This window comes from Magallana gigas, chromosome 7 (genome assembly GCF_963853765.1).
Source record: "Magallana gigas chromosome 7, xbMagGiga1.1, whole genome shotgun sequence".
Classification (NCBI taxonomy): domain Eukaryota; kingdom Metazoa; phylum Mollusca; class Bivalvia; order Ostreida; family Ostreidae; genus Magallana; species Magallana gigas.
Genome location: NC_088859.1, coordinates 50,781,598 through 50,801,631, shown reverse-complemented (window position 1 = coordinate 50,801,631; position 20,034 = coordinate 50,781,598). Strand labels below are relative to the sequence as shown.

The 20,034-nt window shown below is 36.7% G+C and overlaps 4 protein-coding genes across 4 annotated transcripts; 1 reads left to right on the top strand and 3 right to left on the bottom strand.

Annotated features, from left to right (window-relative positions):
* Positions 1-80: 80 nt before the first annotated feature.
* On the bottom strand, positions 81-1,670 carry LOC136270035 (galanin receptor type 2-like). The gene has a single exon (XM_066066247.1). It carries the CDS (start codon positions 1,508-1,510, stop codon positions 419-421), a length of 1,092 nt encoding a protein of 363 aa, XP_065922319.1. The 5' UTR covers positions 1,511-1,670; the 3' UTR covers positions 81-418.
* Positions 1,671-2,479: 809 nt separating this feature from the next.
* On the bottom strand, positions 2,480-4,823 carry LOC105336472 (kyphoscoliosis peptidase). Its single transcript, XM_011440796.4, has 4 exons — positions 4,453-4,823; positions 4,049-4,164; positions 3,894-3,968; positions 2,480-3,803 (listed from the first exon to the last, which is right to left on the bottom strand). Exons 1-4 carry the CDS (start codon positions 4,564-4,566, stop codon positions 2,795-2,797), a joined length of 1,314 nt encoding a protein of 437 aa, XP_011439098.3. The 5' UTR covers positions 4,567-4,823; the 3' UTR covers positions 2,480-2,794.
* A 3,036-nt stretch (positions 4,824-7,859) lies between these two features.
* Positions 7,860-10,522, bottom strand: LOC105336473 (uncharacterized). Its single transcript, XM_011440797.4, has 6 exons — positions 10,312-10,522; positions 10,085-10,198; positions 9,815-9,896; positions 9,400-9,570; positions 9,037-9,128; positions 7,860-7,942 (listed from the first exon to the last, which is right to left on the bottom strand). Exons 1-6 carry the CDS (start codon positions 10,462-10,464, stop codon positions 7,877-7,879), a joined length of 678 nt encoding a protein of 225 aa, XP_011439099.3. The 5' UTR covers positions 10,465-10,522; the 3' UTR covers positions 7,860-7,876.
* A 577-nt stretch (positions 10,523-11,099) lies between these two features.
* Positions 11,100-16,960, top strand: LOC105336475 (uncharacterized). The gene is made up of 5 exons (XM_011440799.4): positions 11,100-11,325; positions 11,571-11,681; positions 11,914-11,995; positions 15,408-15,572; positions 16,792-16,960. The coding sequence occupies exons 1-5, from the start codon at positions 11,176-11,178 to the stop codon at positions 16,905-16,907; spliced, it is 624 nt and encodes a 207-aa protein (XP_011439101.2). The 5' UTR covers positions 11,100-11,175; the 3' UTR covers positions 16,908-16,960.
* Positions 16,961-20,034: the final 3,074 nt, after the last annotated feature.

The following is a 20,034-nucleotide window of genomic DNA, read 5'->3' as shown; positions in this document are numbered from 1 at the left end:
GAGAGAGAGAGAGAGAGAGAGAGAGAGAGAGAGAGAGAGAGAGAGAGAGAACTTCTTTCTATCTTGGAGAAAAATAACCGTTTTATTTTTGTCGAATGATATTTATTCCAAATCCTCACACAACATTCCGTACAGTTAATCATGTACACGATATTCACGCTTATAAAGCAGAAACATGCTGAAAGAACGCTATAAATGTATAATGCTCGTTGCACACACACTTAAATTGTGACAATTTTAAAAATGTTTTTTAATTGTTATTTCCGGGTAGACAATGAAATCGTTAGGACCAAATGGGTCAGAGATCAAACTCATTCGGTACTGTATGGGTGGCACTGGACCGGAAGTGCTTACTGAAACCGATAACATATGAAAACATCCCTATTTTCAGATAACGATATTGTAAAAGACAATATTTTCATGTTCCATTACATTTGATCGCTTTAAAATTGTACATCGATTTCAATCTTTTCAAAAACTTCACGTCTGAAAGTGAGTAAATAATTGGGTTGATCACATTGTTCACGAGGAATATCCACACAAATGTGTAGTATATCACACCTGCACCGAATGACATCTTACACTCTACATCCGGAAAAACAAAGATGACCAGCGCCAAACCATGGTGGGGGAACGCCGAGACCAGGTAACCAACGGTAACCAGGAGGAGAGTTATGGTGGTTCGCCGGAGCTGTATGTACCGCGGGTTCTTCTCTTTGTGATATTCTTTATTGGAACATTTTTTATCGAGTTCAACCAAAGTCGAATGTGTTAACGACGACACCGACCCGACATCTGTGGGGAAATAGACGAACTTCTTCACTGCTTTCCAAATGTAATGATAAAGGGTCGTAAGAATAGATAGTATCAAAACAAATAGGGACGAAAGTATAATGTTAAATATAGCAATAAACGGCATGTGTTTGAACTGATCCTCTATGTAACACCGGTTCCCGGTCAAATTATTAATTGGTAAAGGCACAGAACTTCCACCGTAAAGAACAGGTGCTGGCCACGCAAAAAGTAACCCAAAAGCCAGACCTGCAATACAAAACCGAAAAGTTTGTTTTTCTGTCCATTGACGCTTAAGGGGTGTTCGAATTTTCCTGTATCGATCAACCGCTATAATGACCAAGATGAGTGTAGAGGCAATACTGACGTAATAAAGCAGGAACCTGTATATTTTACAGAAGAAGTCGTTGAAGTATTCCAGAGGGAAGCTTAGATACACTATCGTCAGTGGCATACTGATGGCGGAGTTTGTCATGTCTAGAGCCCCGAGGAACAAGATGTAGGTCCGGTAAGACGATCGCTTGTAATGGCGGGAAAACACTAACAGCACGTGAAAATTTCCGAAGACACCAGCTATGCAGAGCAGAGAGACAAAGACGATCCCGCCAATGTTTCTGGCCTGGAACTGTCCATTGACGTCATGTAGCGTGGCGTTAACAGAGACCCTCTCCTCCAGCCACGAGTAGCAATATTCAGGGACCGTGTCGTTATCAGCCATTGTTTATAAATCCTTTCAAAATGACACTATAAGAAAAGTATTATGAAATTATGGACTCATGAATAGGTTCAAATACTAAATATTTAAGTTAGCTATTGCTGTTTACACCAATGTGACCATACTGCTCTAGTTTCCGTAAAATGTAAATGAGATAAGCGGGGACTTCCTGTGTATTTGTACCCATATCGAATAAACTGTTTTGTATAAACTCATATAGGAAATCCTTTATCCAACTAAACCCTCCATCAATGGTGACTTTATACTACGTCATTACGTTAGAATGTAAACTTCCGTTTCTCTTCAGTGAACATATACCAACTAAAGTCACAGAATAATTATCATCCCAAAATAAATACGTAATTAGTTGAAATAATCAGGGACGCTATATACTGGTATGTACGTCCCTAGCTGATATACTAAGTAATTGTTTTGTTTACAATTACATATTACATGTACAAACTGACCCCTGTCTCGTATACAATACGCCCTGAATCAGATATAGCGTAGAGAACTACGTGGTACTAGTATAATGTAGGAAGTTGATTCATTTTAAAGAACTAGGTACAATAAGCTCCCAGGTCCGATGAACCGATATTTGCTTCCCGTAATCGATGTTATCAGATCCATATCAGATTGATTCAAAGGTCAATTCCTCCATCACTTGTTCACAGGTGAAATCCATTGATTCAATAACTTTGTTTCCTTTAAAGATAAATTATTTCTGAAAGACTGACAGATGAGAGGGGTTTCGGCCAAGGTTAACATTGCTTGCATAAAAATTACATGAAATTCGTGTTATTTACCTAGTAATTAAATTAACTTTTGCTTAGAAGCCTAAATAAAAGAGTCATGTAGAATGTTTGGAGATCTAAACACTACAGCCACTTTAGTCTTAGTTCATATAAAAGACATAAACTTGACTGATTACATTTGAGTCTGAATGTGAACAACAAACTAAATATATACTATTTACAGGCGCATTTTATTTTAATAAATTACATTTCCACACTCGTCGTCAGTTACATGTCAAATATATCAAAAAAAATTTTTAGTCAAGCTAATGACACTGAATTGCGGTCCAACCAAATTATAATTATCATCAAAATATATTTTTAGCTATGAAGTCTGAAAAAAAACCCAACAACATATTAATTCATAGAAAATATATAGCTTTGTTAATGCTTAAAATTATGAGGCGTCTCGCAAGATATCCATTTTTGGCTACTGTAACACTAAGTAAAGCATTCACTGGTCATTTCATCGACTTGCTCTCCCATGCAGTGATCACACAAGCACTTCCATGTTGGAGTAACCAAGGCGAGGCGTGTCCTTGGAAACCTCTTTCTTATTGTACACCAGAAGGTATAACACTGGATACAACAGCTCAGTTCTCCGGAGGAACAGACACACTCTGTAGAACCCTTTCTTTGGAAGGACTGACTTCAGCCTGATTCTTGAAGGAGTGCTCTCTGTACCCACGTGATCGTCCAGCGTCCGTCCGTCCCCCAGCCATTTCAGCGAGGCGTACACCTCCAGCTTGGTTCGTGTGGAGATGGAACAGTCCAATCTCCCGTCCTTCACCTCTTGGAATGTCCTTGGAACGTCACACAAATCTTGAACGATTTCTGGAAATTTCGGTTCTATTCCCCATGTTTCATAATCTTTAGGAAACTTCTTGACCCGTTTTTTTACGGACACACACAGAAGTACGAGCTCCGTTATAGTTTCTATCCTCGTTGTTGAGAGTTTCCCTTGCACTGTTAACCGGAAGTTACCTGCAAATGGAGGCGTGGCATTTATCACATAGGTATTCACATCGGTTCTAGAGATGAAAACAAACTCGTTATGTATGAGTCCATCCTCTGAACTTAAGACGACAGCAATATCTGTCAGTACAGCTCTCGGGTCCTTTATCGTACAATCCAACGACTGGTGAACGTTCATAATCCGGGACTTTGGAGACAATAAACTCACTCCGCGCACCATGGCAATCTCAGAAATAAGTGGCGCTTGGTTAAACTCTTCAAGAGAAATTGGATTTCGTACCAACTGCCATGATTGGTCTATGTCCAGGGGGAAATGGTTGTTGATGAACTGTTCCGGATCCGGAAGAAAGTAAAATGATTCAACAGAGACATCACTGGCTCCACACAGACAGTCAACCACGTGCCAGTTTCCCGCCAAATGTACGACATTCCAGCAGTGGTTTCCACACACAGTAGGGCCTGAGTCGCTCTGGTTTGAGGGAGCCTTGTGTAAACCTGTGATCACTCTGGACTGGATACCGACAATTCTAAAATGACAAGCAAGAATATAATTCTGAGCTAAATATCAGTGTGTCTTGAAATTATAACAGCTTTCAATATGATAGACAGGGTCTTACTTGGTCAAGGAAATGAATTTTTCTGCTAATTTTTCTCCTTCTTTCCTTTCATTTTTGGCAAGTTCCTCTAAATGTCTGTAAATACACATAACACAGAGTTCAGTATCTTTACATTGTCCTACTTTAAATTTTTTGAAATTTTATTCACCACTCACCTTCTATTTGAAATGATCCAGATGTAAATTGCTCGAATCTTGTTGACGTCATCTTTTGACTCTCTGCAAAAATAAGTGATGAGATCCTGGTCTGACGTCATCAAAGATGTCGGTGCCTGTTAAATTAATCCGATTTTAAATGAGGTGCAAAAATAAATGCCTTACTAAGACAGGTGTTACTGTTACAGCTAAACTTCATTTGTATAAAATAATCCTGATTGTTTGTCCCAATAGCTATATATATCAAAGATAACGGTTGGATTAATTTGTACCTTTAACAGATTACAGTAGTTCAGATTTTGTTAAAAGTTAATAGTAGGTTTAGTGTAGAATCTCGGAATGTATGTTTTTTCAGTTCTCTACTTTTCAGGCACAAGTCTAAGAAAAATGCACTAGTACTGTACCTTTCTTGCGTGCTCATCAACTGTGGAGAATTTGTCCTCGGCCCTGACCCTCGGGCAATCGCCGTTTAGGCCCGAGTGCAGTGGTTCTACTCTTTTGGAGGCAGCGGATCCCATGATGATCACATCCAACAGCTGTGGAGGGATGACAGGCCCCGTGATCTCGGCCTGAATTGACAGGTTGTTTTTGGAATTCGAGAGACCAGGGTGTCAACGTGCAGTACGTTTGTCTACTAATGAAAAAATGTTTCCGATCGGAATTCGGTGACGATTAAGTGGCGCTGATCCCATAAATCCCTCGGACTACCGAGATGCGTGCTTTAATTCCTAGGACAATGTTATGGAATTTTTATCAAACAGCGGGACCTTTAAAGTTATTTACAACTAAATATCAGATCGTGTGGGTGAAATTAAATGAGAAGCTATTATCCAATACGTTAATGTTAGGCGGGTTAAATTTAAATCAAAGTTTATTTAGATTATACTTAGGTTCTTCTTTTTCATGCCCATGAGATTGACACAGAGGTCTTAATATATTGGTTTTAGACGGACCCCTCTTGATATTCTCGTTTTATCTGGGTGGTCATAATTCATCATATCTTCTCCAGGACAGAGCTTTACGACAGGCGGTTGTTGGGACAAGTCGGAGCACGGATAGTTGATGGATCCAAATATTGAGTGATAATCTATGGATCGTTTCATTAGCTTAGATTTTAATAAAGTAACGATAGAGTATCAAAGGCACATTTTTCAGGCACGAAGCATCCGGGGGGGGGGGGGGGGGCAGGGGCGGCCTGGCCCCCCACTGTTTGCGCAGCAAAGATTTTCTTAAATTCACATACAAAAAATTGAAATAATATGGGCCCCCCCCCCCACTTTTCTGTGACCATGTAAAAATCAAGTATGAAATAAGGAAATAAACACACCACGTATAACACAACATGCGGGGTGTATGTTATGTTTTACACGGGGTGTAGGCTTCCGAAGCGAGAAAACGGTGTCGAAGGTACGATATTTGTCCAATTAATTAACTAAAGGACTTATTTTGCCAAAAAGAGTATGCTTACGGAAGAAAGCATGAATTACGGAATACAAAGACACGTTTTATTCCACTGTACATGTTCTAGTTTTCTCAAACACCTCAACACAATTCCGACAGTCAGGGTGAGTTTGACCCTGACGTACGTTAATGATCAAATATCTGGACAATTGTTCCGTTTATCATCACTGTTTTGTTACTAACAATTACATACCATCTGTGTTTGATTATACATAAATTTTCTGTAAATAAAATCAATCGAATACAGAAATATTTGCGAAAAAGTGATGTTGTACACGGGGTGTATAAGAGGTGTATACAATCGGTTTTTCTTGCAGAGACTAGTGCATAATATTAATGGAAAATGTTTAATGCCTATTTATTTTGATAATGTAGATCTTTACATTGTCTTGGATCATTCTAGATTATCATGTATAGAGCTTGGTTAGATCAACACACGGTAGGTACAGACTTTCAACAGTGTATATTGATAAATATTTTGATCAAATGTTTTAAATTAGTCCAAAACTGCTTTGCAGATGGAGATAGAAATTGATCATAAAGAGGAAGTTCATGATGAAGAAGAATCCTTTATATGCGAATTTTGCTCAAAGTCATTTAAACATGGATCGTCCTTGTATAAACACCTGAATAATCACAAAAATGAACTGTTTAAATGCAATCAATGCCCAAAAATATTTGCCACGCGACATTACTTGAATCTTCATATTAGAAATGTCCATACAGAGCCAAAAAACCTCCTCTGTCCCAATTGTGGTCGAGCATGGTCTCACTGCATGTGCATTGTCAAACCATATAAAGTTTAAGCATAAGGGTGGGGGTAATGAATGTAGCATATGTGAAAGTAAATTCAAAGACCATTACGGTTTAAAACGGCATTTGTTTTCTCATGAAGAAAAGGCACAGCACCGCTCCATTTGCAATAAAAACTTTAAAAATTTAAAAGAACATTTGAAACATTGCACAAAGGAGAAATCAGAACAGAGGTATTCTTGCCATTATTGCGACAAAAAATATGCATTGAGAAGATGCCTGAAAGTGTACAAGAAAACAAACCCATGAACCACTCCTGCATATCTTTGCTGTTGCGGGAAATTGCTTAAATACAGGTCCTCTCTCAACAGACATAAGAAGGCGTGTTCAAAGCCTGGTATTTGAGTATTTTGACTAAATTAATCCTCATATCAGAACCTGTAATTTTTGTTGTGTTTTACAACAGAATAAGAACTTGAAATTATTAAATGGGAATTTGACAATTTTGTTAAGCAATTAGTTTAATAATTTCGTTTACAGATATTTTCTAATATACTTGTCAAGACTTTAGAGTGTCGTTAACTCGTTATAAAAACCGATTGTATACACCCCTTGTACAACACGTTGTATACACCCCGTGTACAACATCACTTTTTCGCAAATATTTCTGTATTCGATTGATTTTATTCACAGAAAATTTATGAATAATCAAACACTGATAGTATGTAATTGTTAGTATCAAAACAAAGATGATAAACGGAACCTTTGTCCAGATATTTGATCATTAACGTACGTCAGGGTCAAACTCACCCTGACTGTCGGAATTGTGTTGAGGTGTTTGAGAAAACTAGAACATGTACAGTGGAATAAAACGTGTCTTTGTATTCCGTAATTCATGCTTTCTTCCGTAAGCATACTCTTTTTGGCAAAATAAGTCCTTTTGTTTATTAATTGGACAAATACCGTACCTTCGACACCGTTTTCTCGCTTCGGAAGCCTACACCCCGTGTACAACATAGCATACACCACGCATGTTGTGTTATACGTGGTGAAACAGATAAACAGTGAAATTGAATTGAAAAGGATACTTGCCCCCCCCCCCCCCCCCCCCCGGATTAGGATTTTCAGGATCTTGGGAAGTAGCCTTTTCCCTTTTTTTTTGTTGGCTTGTCAAGATTTTTTGGATGAGTCTGCCCCCCCCCCCCCCCACTTTAAAAAAACGATGCTACATGCCTGTTTTTCACTATGAAACTTTACTTTTTATGTAATGATACTAAAAGCAAAATATTGTTAACCTAACTTTATCTGATTACAATAACACCCTTGCTAATTTACCTAAAATAAACCGCTACGTGTGCATACATGTATATACAAAATGTAGACAAAATTTAATTAAGCATTTTTTAATTTCCCTTTTCTGCTAACATCGCTCTGTGGAAAATGTATAATAATTAAATTATTAATTTATCATTATTAAACACAATGCGGCGTTTCAATGCATCATTTGTTCTTTTATTTATGGATTTATCATATAAAGAGTATGATCAACTTCCTAAACCCCTCAGTTATTATAAAGAATAGCAACATGACAACAAACGTGTATCAAAAAGCGGTTTATTGGAGGTTTAGATATCGCTTGAGAGCTGGTGACAAAGGAAGGTCTCGTCCCACAGGAGGGGCCTAAAAACAGAAAAAACAAAAAATTCAATATCAAGATTGTCAACTATCAAAAGAGTACGTCAACTTTATCACTGACATACAACACGTAAGTGACACGACTCTAACTTGTAAACAACGTCTTTAGAACAAACGAAGTAGGCTTTACATTTTCCAGTGTCTTTATCTATGATAACACAACAAATCGATTTTGTAATGTATGTCCCAATACAATTCGTTAATGACTATTTTAATATTAAATTGTACTGATGCTGAAACTTGCATGTATGTATATATAACACTGTGCCAGATAATTATGCCATTGCCAAGGTGGCATTTCTGCACCCCCTCTATAAGCTGCATATATCGAAAAATTCAAATATGCCGTATGATAGACCATTGCTTAAAAAGTTAACCTTCGTTATCATTGTATCTCTCCTTTTCAAAGTAAATTCCAACAGAAAAATAATTTTTCCCATAGGAAAAACAATATTCCGATGGGAAATTTCAAATTTCCTATCGGAGAACTTCCTATAGAAATTTCAATTCCGATAGGATTTGATAAAATCCGATAGGAAATCTTAATTTTCTATAGGAAAACAACCTGGCTGAATCAAATTTCTGAAGGAAACACCATTATCCTATTGGAAATATAATTCCTATAGGATTTTTAGAAAAACCTTTTCATGTAGAAAAATAATATTTCCTATGGGAGTTATCATTTTCCTATGGGATATTAATAACGGTAAATATCTCATATGTCGGGTAAACACACTAAAAACAGAAGTGGTTATATACCCTTTAGACAGTGTTTTATCATTTGGTATATATGGATTTTTTCCGAAACTGCATCTTAAGCGGGTGCAAAAATGCCACCTTGGCACTGGCATAAGTATTCGACACAGTGTTATAAGCAATCAGGAATCATTCTTTGAATATTATGAAATTAATACGATCGAACGTGATCCAATCTATCATAAATCCCTCCTGGGTTTATTTAATTTGATCACCCTGATCGTATTTTATCTCGTCATAATACTCAACGAATGATTCCTCATTCCTTAAATAAAAGTAATTGCAGGCTTTGGTAAAATTTCTTAGAAATGAGTGGATCTCACGTGAACACCGTGACATATGGCGGGTATGTGGAACACTTGGTGAGGTAAGCTGTAGACAAGGTTGGTGAAGAAATAGGTGATTTCCTGGAAAGCTGAAATAGAGAAAAACAAGTTTTGAAAGAAAACAAAATGCGTGTCAAATATTGTAGCATCAGGACAATGGAGATACATGTACATAGTTTTAAAAAGGCAGCAGAATGAACCGAGATACTGTATATATATAAAAAAAAAAACTTAAAAAAAAAAATAAAAAATTGTTAATGAAACAAAACATGAAAGTGAAAAAAATCCCATATTTTCAAACAGATTGATCGTTTAATGCAGCCTCGGTATAAAACTGTATGACGACTAGGTAAGAGTTACCTCCCTCCATGACCCCGTATGACGACACAGACACCGGGGTACAGTCGTCCGAGGTGACGGACACCTTCATCGTGACGTTGAGGACCTTGGTCAGGTCAGCCGTGAACGAGTTGATGCTGACGCCATTAGTGGCCGGTCCCAGAACGCGGGTCCCCACGAACTTAGACGTTGCTGCAAGCAAAGAATCTCTGACTCAGAACCCTTCAACGTGTATCTTGTGTTTGTAGCTTGACTGGCACGAGGATGTAACAGTTAGAAATGCGCTGCGGTAGTATATGACCATGTACGATATTGATTTTCATGAAATTACAATTGGCTATGCAGTGAATTTGTAGTTTATACAAAAGTATGTTTGCGATTAGTTTTGAATGTTCTCTTTTGTTCTTGTGTTTGACCACCACAGCACGAAACTTACCGGGAACACATGGTTCCTGCATGGTGGCCTGTTTTAGACTGGTTACCACACACTTCCCGCCAACAATCGAGCGGGCGACTTGCTGAAAATCACAAACAACCAATGCAACCAACTTTGCAAACATGAAATGCTAGTATTATCTTTCTAAAAGCCTGAAAAGCCTTCAACAAACTAAAAAGTGAAGCTTAATTTTTAAAAACGGCCAGAAAATCAGGGTAGAAATTCCCATTTGTCTGAACTGTAGAACGGACTATTTGTTGATTTGCTCACCTCTGTGTAGTCCACGTAGATGGTCAGGTTGTTGGTGGTTCCGTCGTCGTTCTCCACCACCCTGTCCACGCGCTGCTTCTTGGCGTCGTAATCATAGTACAACCGGGACTGAATCTAAAATTATCATCTGACAGTTTGACTCCAAGGTCCGAAATGAATTTGAGAGAGAGAGAGAGAGAGAGAGAGAGAGAGAGAGAGATTTTCTAGTGACCACGTGTTGTACTAACTGTGATTGGCTCTGGTACTGCAAGAATAGGGTTGATCTTTCCGCCGACCTCTAACAGATCGGCCGTGAATTGGTGATGGACACAGCAGGGGGTAGGGTCAGCCCCGAGGGCAGCGGCTACGGCGGCCAGCAGGACGAAGACTTCCTTTACCATGTTTGTAATGTGTCTGTGCTAAGTCTGAGAGAAGGCTTCTGTATTGCTTATCAGTAGACAATGGAACGGCTGAAAAACAAGGTTCAAAAGAGACCAAGATTACCTGTACTTTGTGTGTTATCAGATGTGAAACTATCTATTGCAAAATGTTCTAATTTATTGCAAATCAAATTTTTCCAAGATAAATGCTAAAAAACCATATTCTAGAAAAGTTCCTTGAGCAATTGCGTTGCCCTGCTTCTAAATAGTGCCAACAAATGTTTAAAAATGTTTGCATTAATCAGAATGGCAAAGCATGAGACGATCAATAAAGTACAGAGTAGAAAGGAATAAAGAGTACAGAATAGAACAGGGGACCTATATATATTTATTGTTCCAAATTAAGGCTCCTTAGTACATAAAGTTTAATATGCAAGTAAATCAATTATATTAAAAGTGTTTGGAAACATATTAATTGCTGTAGTAGACCGTGTGAACCCAAATTCAACATATTTCTAACAAGATTTATACATTAGTACTATTAGGATTTTGAACTCTTTTAGGCAGCTGGCTGTGCCATATATCGACCGTTTTGATAAGACTTGTATGACTCAATGCCATATGTTTTGAATAATCATTAAATGCGAATGAGACAATATTCTTATCTGTTTCGAGATTTGGCATTAGAACAGTAATTCCGTCTACAAGATTTTCACTTTTTCTTCTATTACCATGTCTCTGTGTGCTCTCCTTATTTTTGCTGTTCCAGTGGTGTTAAGCAAGGCAGCTGGCCCAGCCCCTTGTTGTATAGGCAAGCAGTTCTCGGCTTACATCGATGAGACTGGAGGTCAACCAACAGCATCGGGCGGGAAGTTTATTGATGTAAGAAAATAATGATTATTACTCAACAGATACTTAAATGAGCCTCCCTTAGTTTTTAATTTTTACAATTTATGATTTATTAGGATAGAGTGAATACCGGTATTCAAGAAACAGAGTATGTAAATAATATCGCCTGTAAAGTATTTGTTCCATTCGTTCAATTTTTAGAAATCACTTAGAATTCCGACCAAAGAATTCAATCACTTCGGTGTTTTGACTAACCTGCATTCTTTGTGTTCTTTCAGCAACAACTGTATCTACAGTTTGACTACACCAACAAAAGGACGTACGTGGAGGGCACCCTGATACTTCCCACCGGTCCCTTAGCTTACAAAGTGGTCAACGACTACGCCGCGGTAATCCCCCACACTGTCTGTCTGTTGATGTGTGTGTGTGTTTGCTTGTCGGTCTGTCTGCATATGATTGTCTGTTCGTTTGCATAGTCTGTTTGTGTGTGTGTGACTGTCTGCCTGTCATTTGGTATGTTTGTGATTGTCTGTCCGTCTGTATGTCTTATATTTACAAACAAAATTGATATACGTTTATATGATTACAATGCTTACACTTACTGTCTTCACTGAACTGTAGAATGTAACCTACTCTTTCACCAATGGCGCCTGTTACACCATGGGGCCCCCTTCTTTCCCTCTGCAAGATCCATGCCAACTATGTAAGTATGAACCAAAGTGTGCTTCCATTTCATCACTTTAAGCTTGATTGCTCATTTAAACGGCATACTCTAAAACCTGGCTTTGCCTGGTCCCATTGGCCTGTCTGGTCTGGCCTCAAAATTGACCTGGTCTCATTTTTGGCCTCAAAATCGACCTGGACCCAAATTTTGGCCTAGCCTTAAGAATTGGTCTTGCCTAAAATTTGGCCTCTACAAAATTTTTTGAACATTTTATATGTTTTATTTTAATATTTTCATTACATATTTTATGATTTTATTGATTTTGTATTGATTTATGTTCAATACACACTAGGTGGCTTTTTATATGGCTTTTATAGTGATAGTTCTATCGAAACATATACGACTACATGTACAAGTGATTGATTCTTATAGATTTTGATCCAGTCTGTTCACAAATTCCAAAATACTTTAAGAATGTAATTTAATACATGTAATGCTATTATATTACCATGACATGTTTTGTTTATTAAATATACTTAACTCAAACTACTCGGAGGATCGGACAATTTAATATCATTTACTGGTAGATTCTATCCAACATTAACGGTCACAAAATATTTTGCTTTCAGATTTTGATATTGAAGTTCCTCGAGGGAATTCGACATTGTTCCCTAAATATACAAAAAACACATGCATGAAATACTCTTGTCAAGAGGTGATATTAGTGGGTTATGTAAATTTTTTCTGCAGTGTAACCCTCATAACCCGCATGTATCATCAAAGAAAGCATTGTTTATTGTTTATAATATTTAAATCTCTCTTTTAACAAAAAAATAAGTTGATAGTAAAAAGTAAAAAAAAAATTACTAAATTAATGTTAATGTACATATACATCAGTACGTTAGCTAAAAGAAACAGCCAAATCGTCTTTGAGTCTAACATCATCATGATTATTTCGTGCAGTCCGTGATTTAACTTTGGTTGCTGAAGGTTTCGACCAATCGATTAACGTGTCGTAGAGGATTTGATCACGCCCTGATCAAAATGATCACCTTATAATACTCCTTATTTCTTAAGAATTGGAGGAATCAAACTTGGTGGATGTAAATACGATTAAAACAAGAAATTGAAAATTTCATATCTATACTGTATATACAGATCGAGTAATACAATGAATCAAGTTGTACTGTGGTTTCTCTATCACTCGTGGGCATCAATTAATGTTGATGGATTAAGTAAAGATGACATTTCAAGGATACGTTAATTTGATTCCAATAACACAGTGTTACAGTTATACATGAAAAAGCTGATCAATGAACACTTATTATAATAATTTTTGGATAAGCTCAACTACGATACAGGCTAAAATTCTGTATTACAAATATTGATAAAACCACATTAAGTATATTATAGCGCGCGAAGCGAGCTCTACCGACAAGGCGTGTGTGAATAGAAAATTCGGACTATTTGCACATTCATTCAACGGATATTTTTTGGCGTCAGTAAATCGGACCAGTAATGCCTTGTTTTAATCGTCCCAGTAGTTCTCTGTAATTATGGTTTCCCAGTTCACACTCTCACGAGAACAAGATAAAAGACTATGTACATGCATTGTAAATAACACAACGCCTATTTCCATTACTTTTAAGACTAACGGAGTTATCGTCCTTTCGAGTGACGTCACAATGGATTTCTTGCACATTGATCCGACAGAATTTTTCGGAGTCAGTAAATTTCGACCCACAATGCAATTCCTCAATGTCGGCCGATCTCACTAGACTGGATACCATCTCGCGAGAATCAAAGTAAAACTTTTGAGAAACATATAAATTGTGTAATTTCCAGAACATCATGCTTTTTAAGTAAACAATCAATATTTTTCGCGTAGTTTTTTCTAGTGTGTTTTCAAAGAGACAGACTACACTTGACCGACGTGAACTTTGACGTCACAATAAGGGGAAACAACTCTAAGTAGTTATTGTAAATCTGCTGAAATATAAATACCAAAATCTTCTCAAAATCTTGCAGAGCTAACAAATCGAGACATTTCTACAGAGATAGGAAACAGCTGTAACTTGCTCTCATTTGGATGAATGCTCACATTTATTTTATTCACTGTATTTACGGTAATTTCCAGGAACGTTTTTTTAAATGGGGCGTGGCAACATCATTCAAAAAATCACAAGCAAAAAGAAAATTAAAATTCTCAAAATCAGGAAAATTCTAATCGGGGTGAGGAATGGGGAGTGCGTGGTATGCCTTTAGCTCTTTAGCTGCTCAAAAGTGACTTTATTTTCACTACAATTTACGGTATTACATGCTACCGGGGGATCCATTTTCCTTATGTGATCAACAAATTTTCTTATACGTAAATTTGATTTCTTTTTAAACGAGGGAGGGGGGATTCTGTGATAAGTCAATTTTTATTTGTTTAAGAAAAATGTCTGCTGCAAGAAAAGAGGAAATATTATGTTAAAACATTATGTTAAAATCTTTATTATTCAACAACATTTTATCTGAGATAAATTCTATACTGGCGTGCGACCAGTATATAAACAATCTGATCAAAATCAGATTTTTGATCCGCTCCGACAAATTCTGATGTCGCTAGACTTTGTTCAGCGACTATCAGAATTTCGGAGCGTTATTAAGATCTGATTTTAATCAGATTGGTATATAAATAAATAAAAAATCTTATGAATTATGAATAATAAAAATTTACTGGAAAATTGATATATTTATTTTATTTTGCATTCTTCATTTACGTGTACTTTACGTCACTACTTTTATTTTTATTGATTTTTCATAATTCATTTTTGATCACCTGCTGCGCTCGCCCCAACGGTCGCACCGTAAAACATATATAGTCTGCCCCAAGTTATTGCTTCCATCACTTTTTGATGATTTTTAATAAAAATACATATTCATGTGAAAGAAATACAGTTGAAATAGATGAAAGCGAATATATTTAAGATATCTTCATTGAACATTATCATTTTTCACTCATAAAATTTCCCAGGAACGAAAACAAATTTCTTACGGAGATTTATAATGGGACTTGTTTACATCTCCATTTGTAAGTACTCGGGACACCTCGCGCAATTTTTCAACGTTATCATCCGGGCTTATTAATGGCTGATGCAATGCAAAATACCCGTAGACTTTTTATTTTATAATGTGTATTGAAACCTGAAGCGTTAGAGGGGGCGTTTCAAAACAGATAATCTGGACATTTTTCATAGTGGATGAACGTAGTTTGAGCACAAATGTATTTATGATTATTGAAATATCAAGCAAAAAGTGGTGGAAGCAAAAACTCGGGACAGAGTGTAGATAAGTTTTATAACAGTGAAACTACTTTATGGTTTTTGGAGTCAGGTTTATGTCTAACAGACATTTTCCTTATTCACTTTTCCCAAGATTTTCTTTTGACATAATGTTCTATTAATAGCTACTGCGCGTTACGTGGGGACGTCACAGCTGGGGTCCCCCTCCCACCACATCACCGTCAACACGTATCAGCTTGACCTTGGGGATCTGAGTGTCAAGGCCGTGCTGAGCGCCGACGGAAGCTGTACCCCCATCATGGAGTCGCTAGTTGGAAACATGGGAGGAGGTGATATGGATTGATTTCTGTTTAATGTCTTGTCGATATTCTTTATCTTTCTTTTTTGAGAGGAAGTAAATAGACATGCCCTTAGGAGATACAACTATTCATCTACAGTCAAGACAATTACCTAGACAAATAAGGATGGACAGCATTATTATGCTGTATTACATAGCATATCAATAAAAATGTGTAAATGTTATTTTTAATTTTAAGTAGAATTTATGTCATTTGCGTACCTCATTACATGTGTCTGTACTTTACATTCCCATCGCACCTGTATTTGGTCCCGATAGAGCCATCTGCAAACGTGTAACAGCGCGTCAGGAACAACAAGTGAAAACACGCTAGCGCAACGTCAGAAACAACGCGCTAGTGCGCAGTTGCGCCTTTATAACAGCAGCTGATTTGGTTTTATATTAATAGTGAATCAATGATCATTTATATCATAATTAATTTTGACCGATAATGATTTGTTAGTAGGAGAAGACCTCACCCGAGAATACAGAAGCTAGCAGCTAGCCACTAACAGTGAAAACCATCAAAGTACTGAGAGTACTTGATGAAAAAGTTATACTTTTAATAATATCAAGATGCATAAATAATTTGTTTGAGCATTTGACAAATTCGGATCCAGTAAAGCTCGCATCTCTAAGAATTTTAAATGTGTTTCTGTTAAATAAGAATCAAATGAATATTTCTGTTTATCTATATACGGGTCATATAAGTTATGAAGATGTTATTATCAAAATGGTAGTCTTAAAAATGAAAAAAAACCGCATCATATAAAGTAAGAATATTTCATAAGATATGATAAAGTAATCTACAGGACATCTGTGGTATGACAACAAGTAGTAGTAATATAAAATCAAATCAGCCGCTGTTTCTGAATGCAAAGAAGTGTACTCCACTTTTTCCATTCAACACATCCATTAATGTATTTTTTCCACTCACAACTTCTACTACGATGAATATAATTTGCGTTGTTGTGTTAGCGTGACGATGTGTTTTGAGTTAGCTTGATTGCGTGTTTTAAATAACGCGCTAGCGCGTTGTCACTTCGTACTAGTGCGTTGTTCCTAACGTCGCGCTAGCTCATTGTTATAAAGGCGCTAGCGCGTTGTTTCTAACGCAGTTACAACTTTGCAACTGGTCCTATCGGGGCACCACACAACTGACCCTCTTTTTCTCTCATTACACACGGACCTTTATTTGTTGTCTGTTTTAGTTGCTGAGCAGCTGACGCTGTTTTTCTCTAACTACACCAGGGGACTGACCCAGGAGTCGGTGTTTAACTTCGACAGGTCGACCTGTGGTCCATTACCCAGTGCACCAACCGCATAATAAACCTTGTCTTAGTCTGACTCAGTGTCATAATAAACCTTGTCTTAGTCTGATTCAGTGTTCTTGTCATATGTCGAGTTCTATATGGAATTATAGATACGTATATTATTTTACGTATATATAAAGTGAAGCACACAATAAACATACATTTGACATCAAGTTCACTCTAATTAAATTAAGATGTAAGAACGAATCAATCATCTATTTTTAATTGGAGTGTGCAAAGTTCTTTGACATTTCCATCCTACACATCTACTTAACGGTTTTAAAGTAACAAGACACCTATTTAAATTGACCAAAGACAAGATGATAAACCAGATTTCAAAGCAATACAGTAATCCAGCCCGATCGACACATTAATTTATTGATCATTCAGCTTGGAAGATGGAAACATTGTATCCTGACATACCCTGTATTTTATTTTTATACCATTCGAAATATCAGTTGTACCTTTGCCCCATCTAAAATGTTTTGTGTTTGTTTTGTGGGGGGGGGGGGGGGGGGGGGTTGATCAGTGCATGTGGTGATGTCCATGAAAAATAAGATGCTAACGGAAATAAAGCAAGCTGGTTAGTCAACAAATTAATTACCAGATCTACCTTAATTTTTTAGATATGAATTTTTAAAGTTATAATCTATTATTTTGTTGTGAAAAAAAAATCATAAAGAAGATTGGGGAACAAGATACTGAGTAGTGCAAATGCCCATTTGGTTTAGTCGTAAAATAAAATTTCAAATTTAATTTTTTCCAACTAAATATACTTGATAATGTTATAATACAAGTTTACAAAAGCACAATTTCTAACTATATTCAGTTTTGAATATTTTAGAAACGATAAGAGAAAAAAAATTCTTAAGTTTTGGTGGTATCGAACCCACAATCTAAAAAATTTAGAAAGAAATTATGAGATTTGTAGATATTTTAATTTTATAGTATCTAATCTATCCTCATACAGGCAGTTTACACGCCTTATTCATCCATCTTCTTTTTGCTTTTAATTTTTAGCATTTCCCTATATATTTATATAGAGCTCTTCTTTTTAAAGAGATCAACCCAGTCAAAAAATGTTCACGACCATCCAGCCCTCTTAACAGTCAATTGACAAACATTGTGTTACATTGTGTTACTTTGACAAACATTGTGTTACATTGACAAACATTGTGTTACTTTGACAAACATTGTGTTACATTGACAAACATTGTGTTACATCGACAAACATTGGGTTACACCGACAAACATTGGGTTACATTGACAAACATTGTGTTACATTGACAAACATTGTGTTACAATGACAAACATTGTGTTACTTTGACAAACATTGTGTTACATTGACAAACATTGTGTTACATTGACAAACATTGTGTTACATCGACAAACATTGGGTTACATCGACAAACATTGTGTTACATTGACAAACATTGTGTTACATTGACAAACATTGTGTTACATTGTGTTACTTTGACAAACATTGTGTTACATTGACAAACATTGTGTTACATTGACAAACATTGTGTTACTTTGACAAACATTGTGTTACATTGACAAACATTGTGTTACATCGACAAACATTGGGTTACATCGACAAACATTGTGTTACATTGACAAACATTGTGTTACATCGACAAACATTGGGTTACATTGACAAACATTGTGTTACATTGTGTTACTTTGACAAACATTGTGTTACATTGACAAACATTGTGTTACTTTGACAAACATTGTGTTACATTGACAAACATTGTGTTACATCGACAAACATTGTGTTACATTAACAAACATTGTGTTACATTAACCCCACACGTCTGGGTGGAGCATAGATGTAAGATCTCAGTTACTAAAAGGCCGCTGGTCGAACCCCGCTGTCGTTGTGTTGTGTTCTAGGACAAAGCATCATATCTGCGTTACACCATTCCAATTAGTTTCGGCTTTTGATGGTACCCTGGGGGTTAATCTGCGATAGACTGGTGTTCGGTTCAGAAAGAGTCAATGACCAATGAAACCAGAGAGAAGCATCGGCCCAATTTGCTCTAATGTTCGGAGAATAATCAAACTTTAACCATTATACCGATAATTCTAAATACAGTGTACCTTAAAATCCAGAGGCTAGTTAAGTATAGCATCTAGCTGCTCTGAAATTTTAACTTGCTCCAAAAACTGTAAATTCCCCAAGTCTCTAAAACCTTAAACTCAGATTCAGCATCGGAGTCTGTCATGAAAGGTTTAGATATAAACCATCCGAGATTGGTGAAGATTTGCCTGGTAATAATTTAAACATGGACTGAAACTTCTCCAGCATCTGAATCATACGGCTTACATGAATCACCCAAGCCTGTCAAGTACATTTTACTCAAAGGTTAACCATCCATTCAAGTTTGGTGAAGATATGGCCAAATAATAAACTTAAGCTTTCAGCACTTGAAAACTTTATTTATCACTGAATAAATCATGAAATCCTATCTAGTCAAAACAGCTTTGGTGAATTTAGGACCTTGCAGTTTTCACTTTGGGACCTGCTCCAAAACTAACTGAAAGGCGACGCAGAAGTGTAATTTATTGGAAGGATATTTTTTTCTATACTGTACTGGTAGTATATCTCTATAGAGGTATAAACTTTTCGCTTAGAAGTGTAACAAAAATTAATTTTAAGTAAACGGCACTGACTCTTGACGATTAAGATATTTTTCTATAGCATGTACCCGTAACCAGAAATATCGCCGGCGTCCATCTTGCCTTTTCTCATATCCAAGGATGTTAGGTAAATCAACTGAATAATGGAAGGAACAGGTCCCATAACCAAATCTTGTCAGTTACTTGTCAGTTACTCGGTTTTCCGAAACTCTTGTTTCATAGAGTTTTTAAGACACTTGGCAGGTATACAAACCTCGTGTCACTCGTGATATTGTCAGAATGTACTTCAGTGAATTGGCGTATGGAGTATATTGTATCTGACGTCACTTAGATAACCAATTACTGGTACATGTATACTCTGACCTTGGGGTCACCGTGAGTCGGACCCGGAACGCTGGAAAGGTCAAGGGCACTAGTAGATAATGTAGTACATTTAGGCTAGAATTCCTCGCCGTTCTCTAGTAAAATCTTTAATGACCGAATTTGCTGAAACGAGAC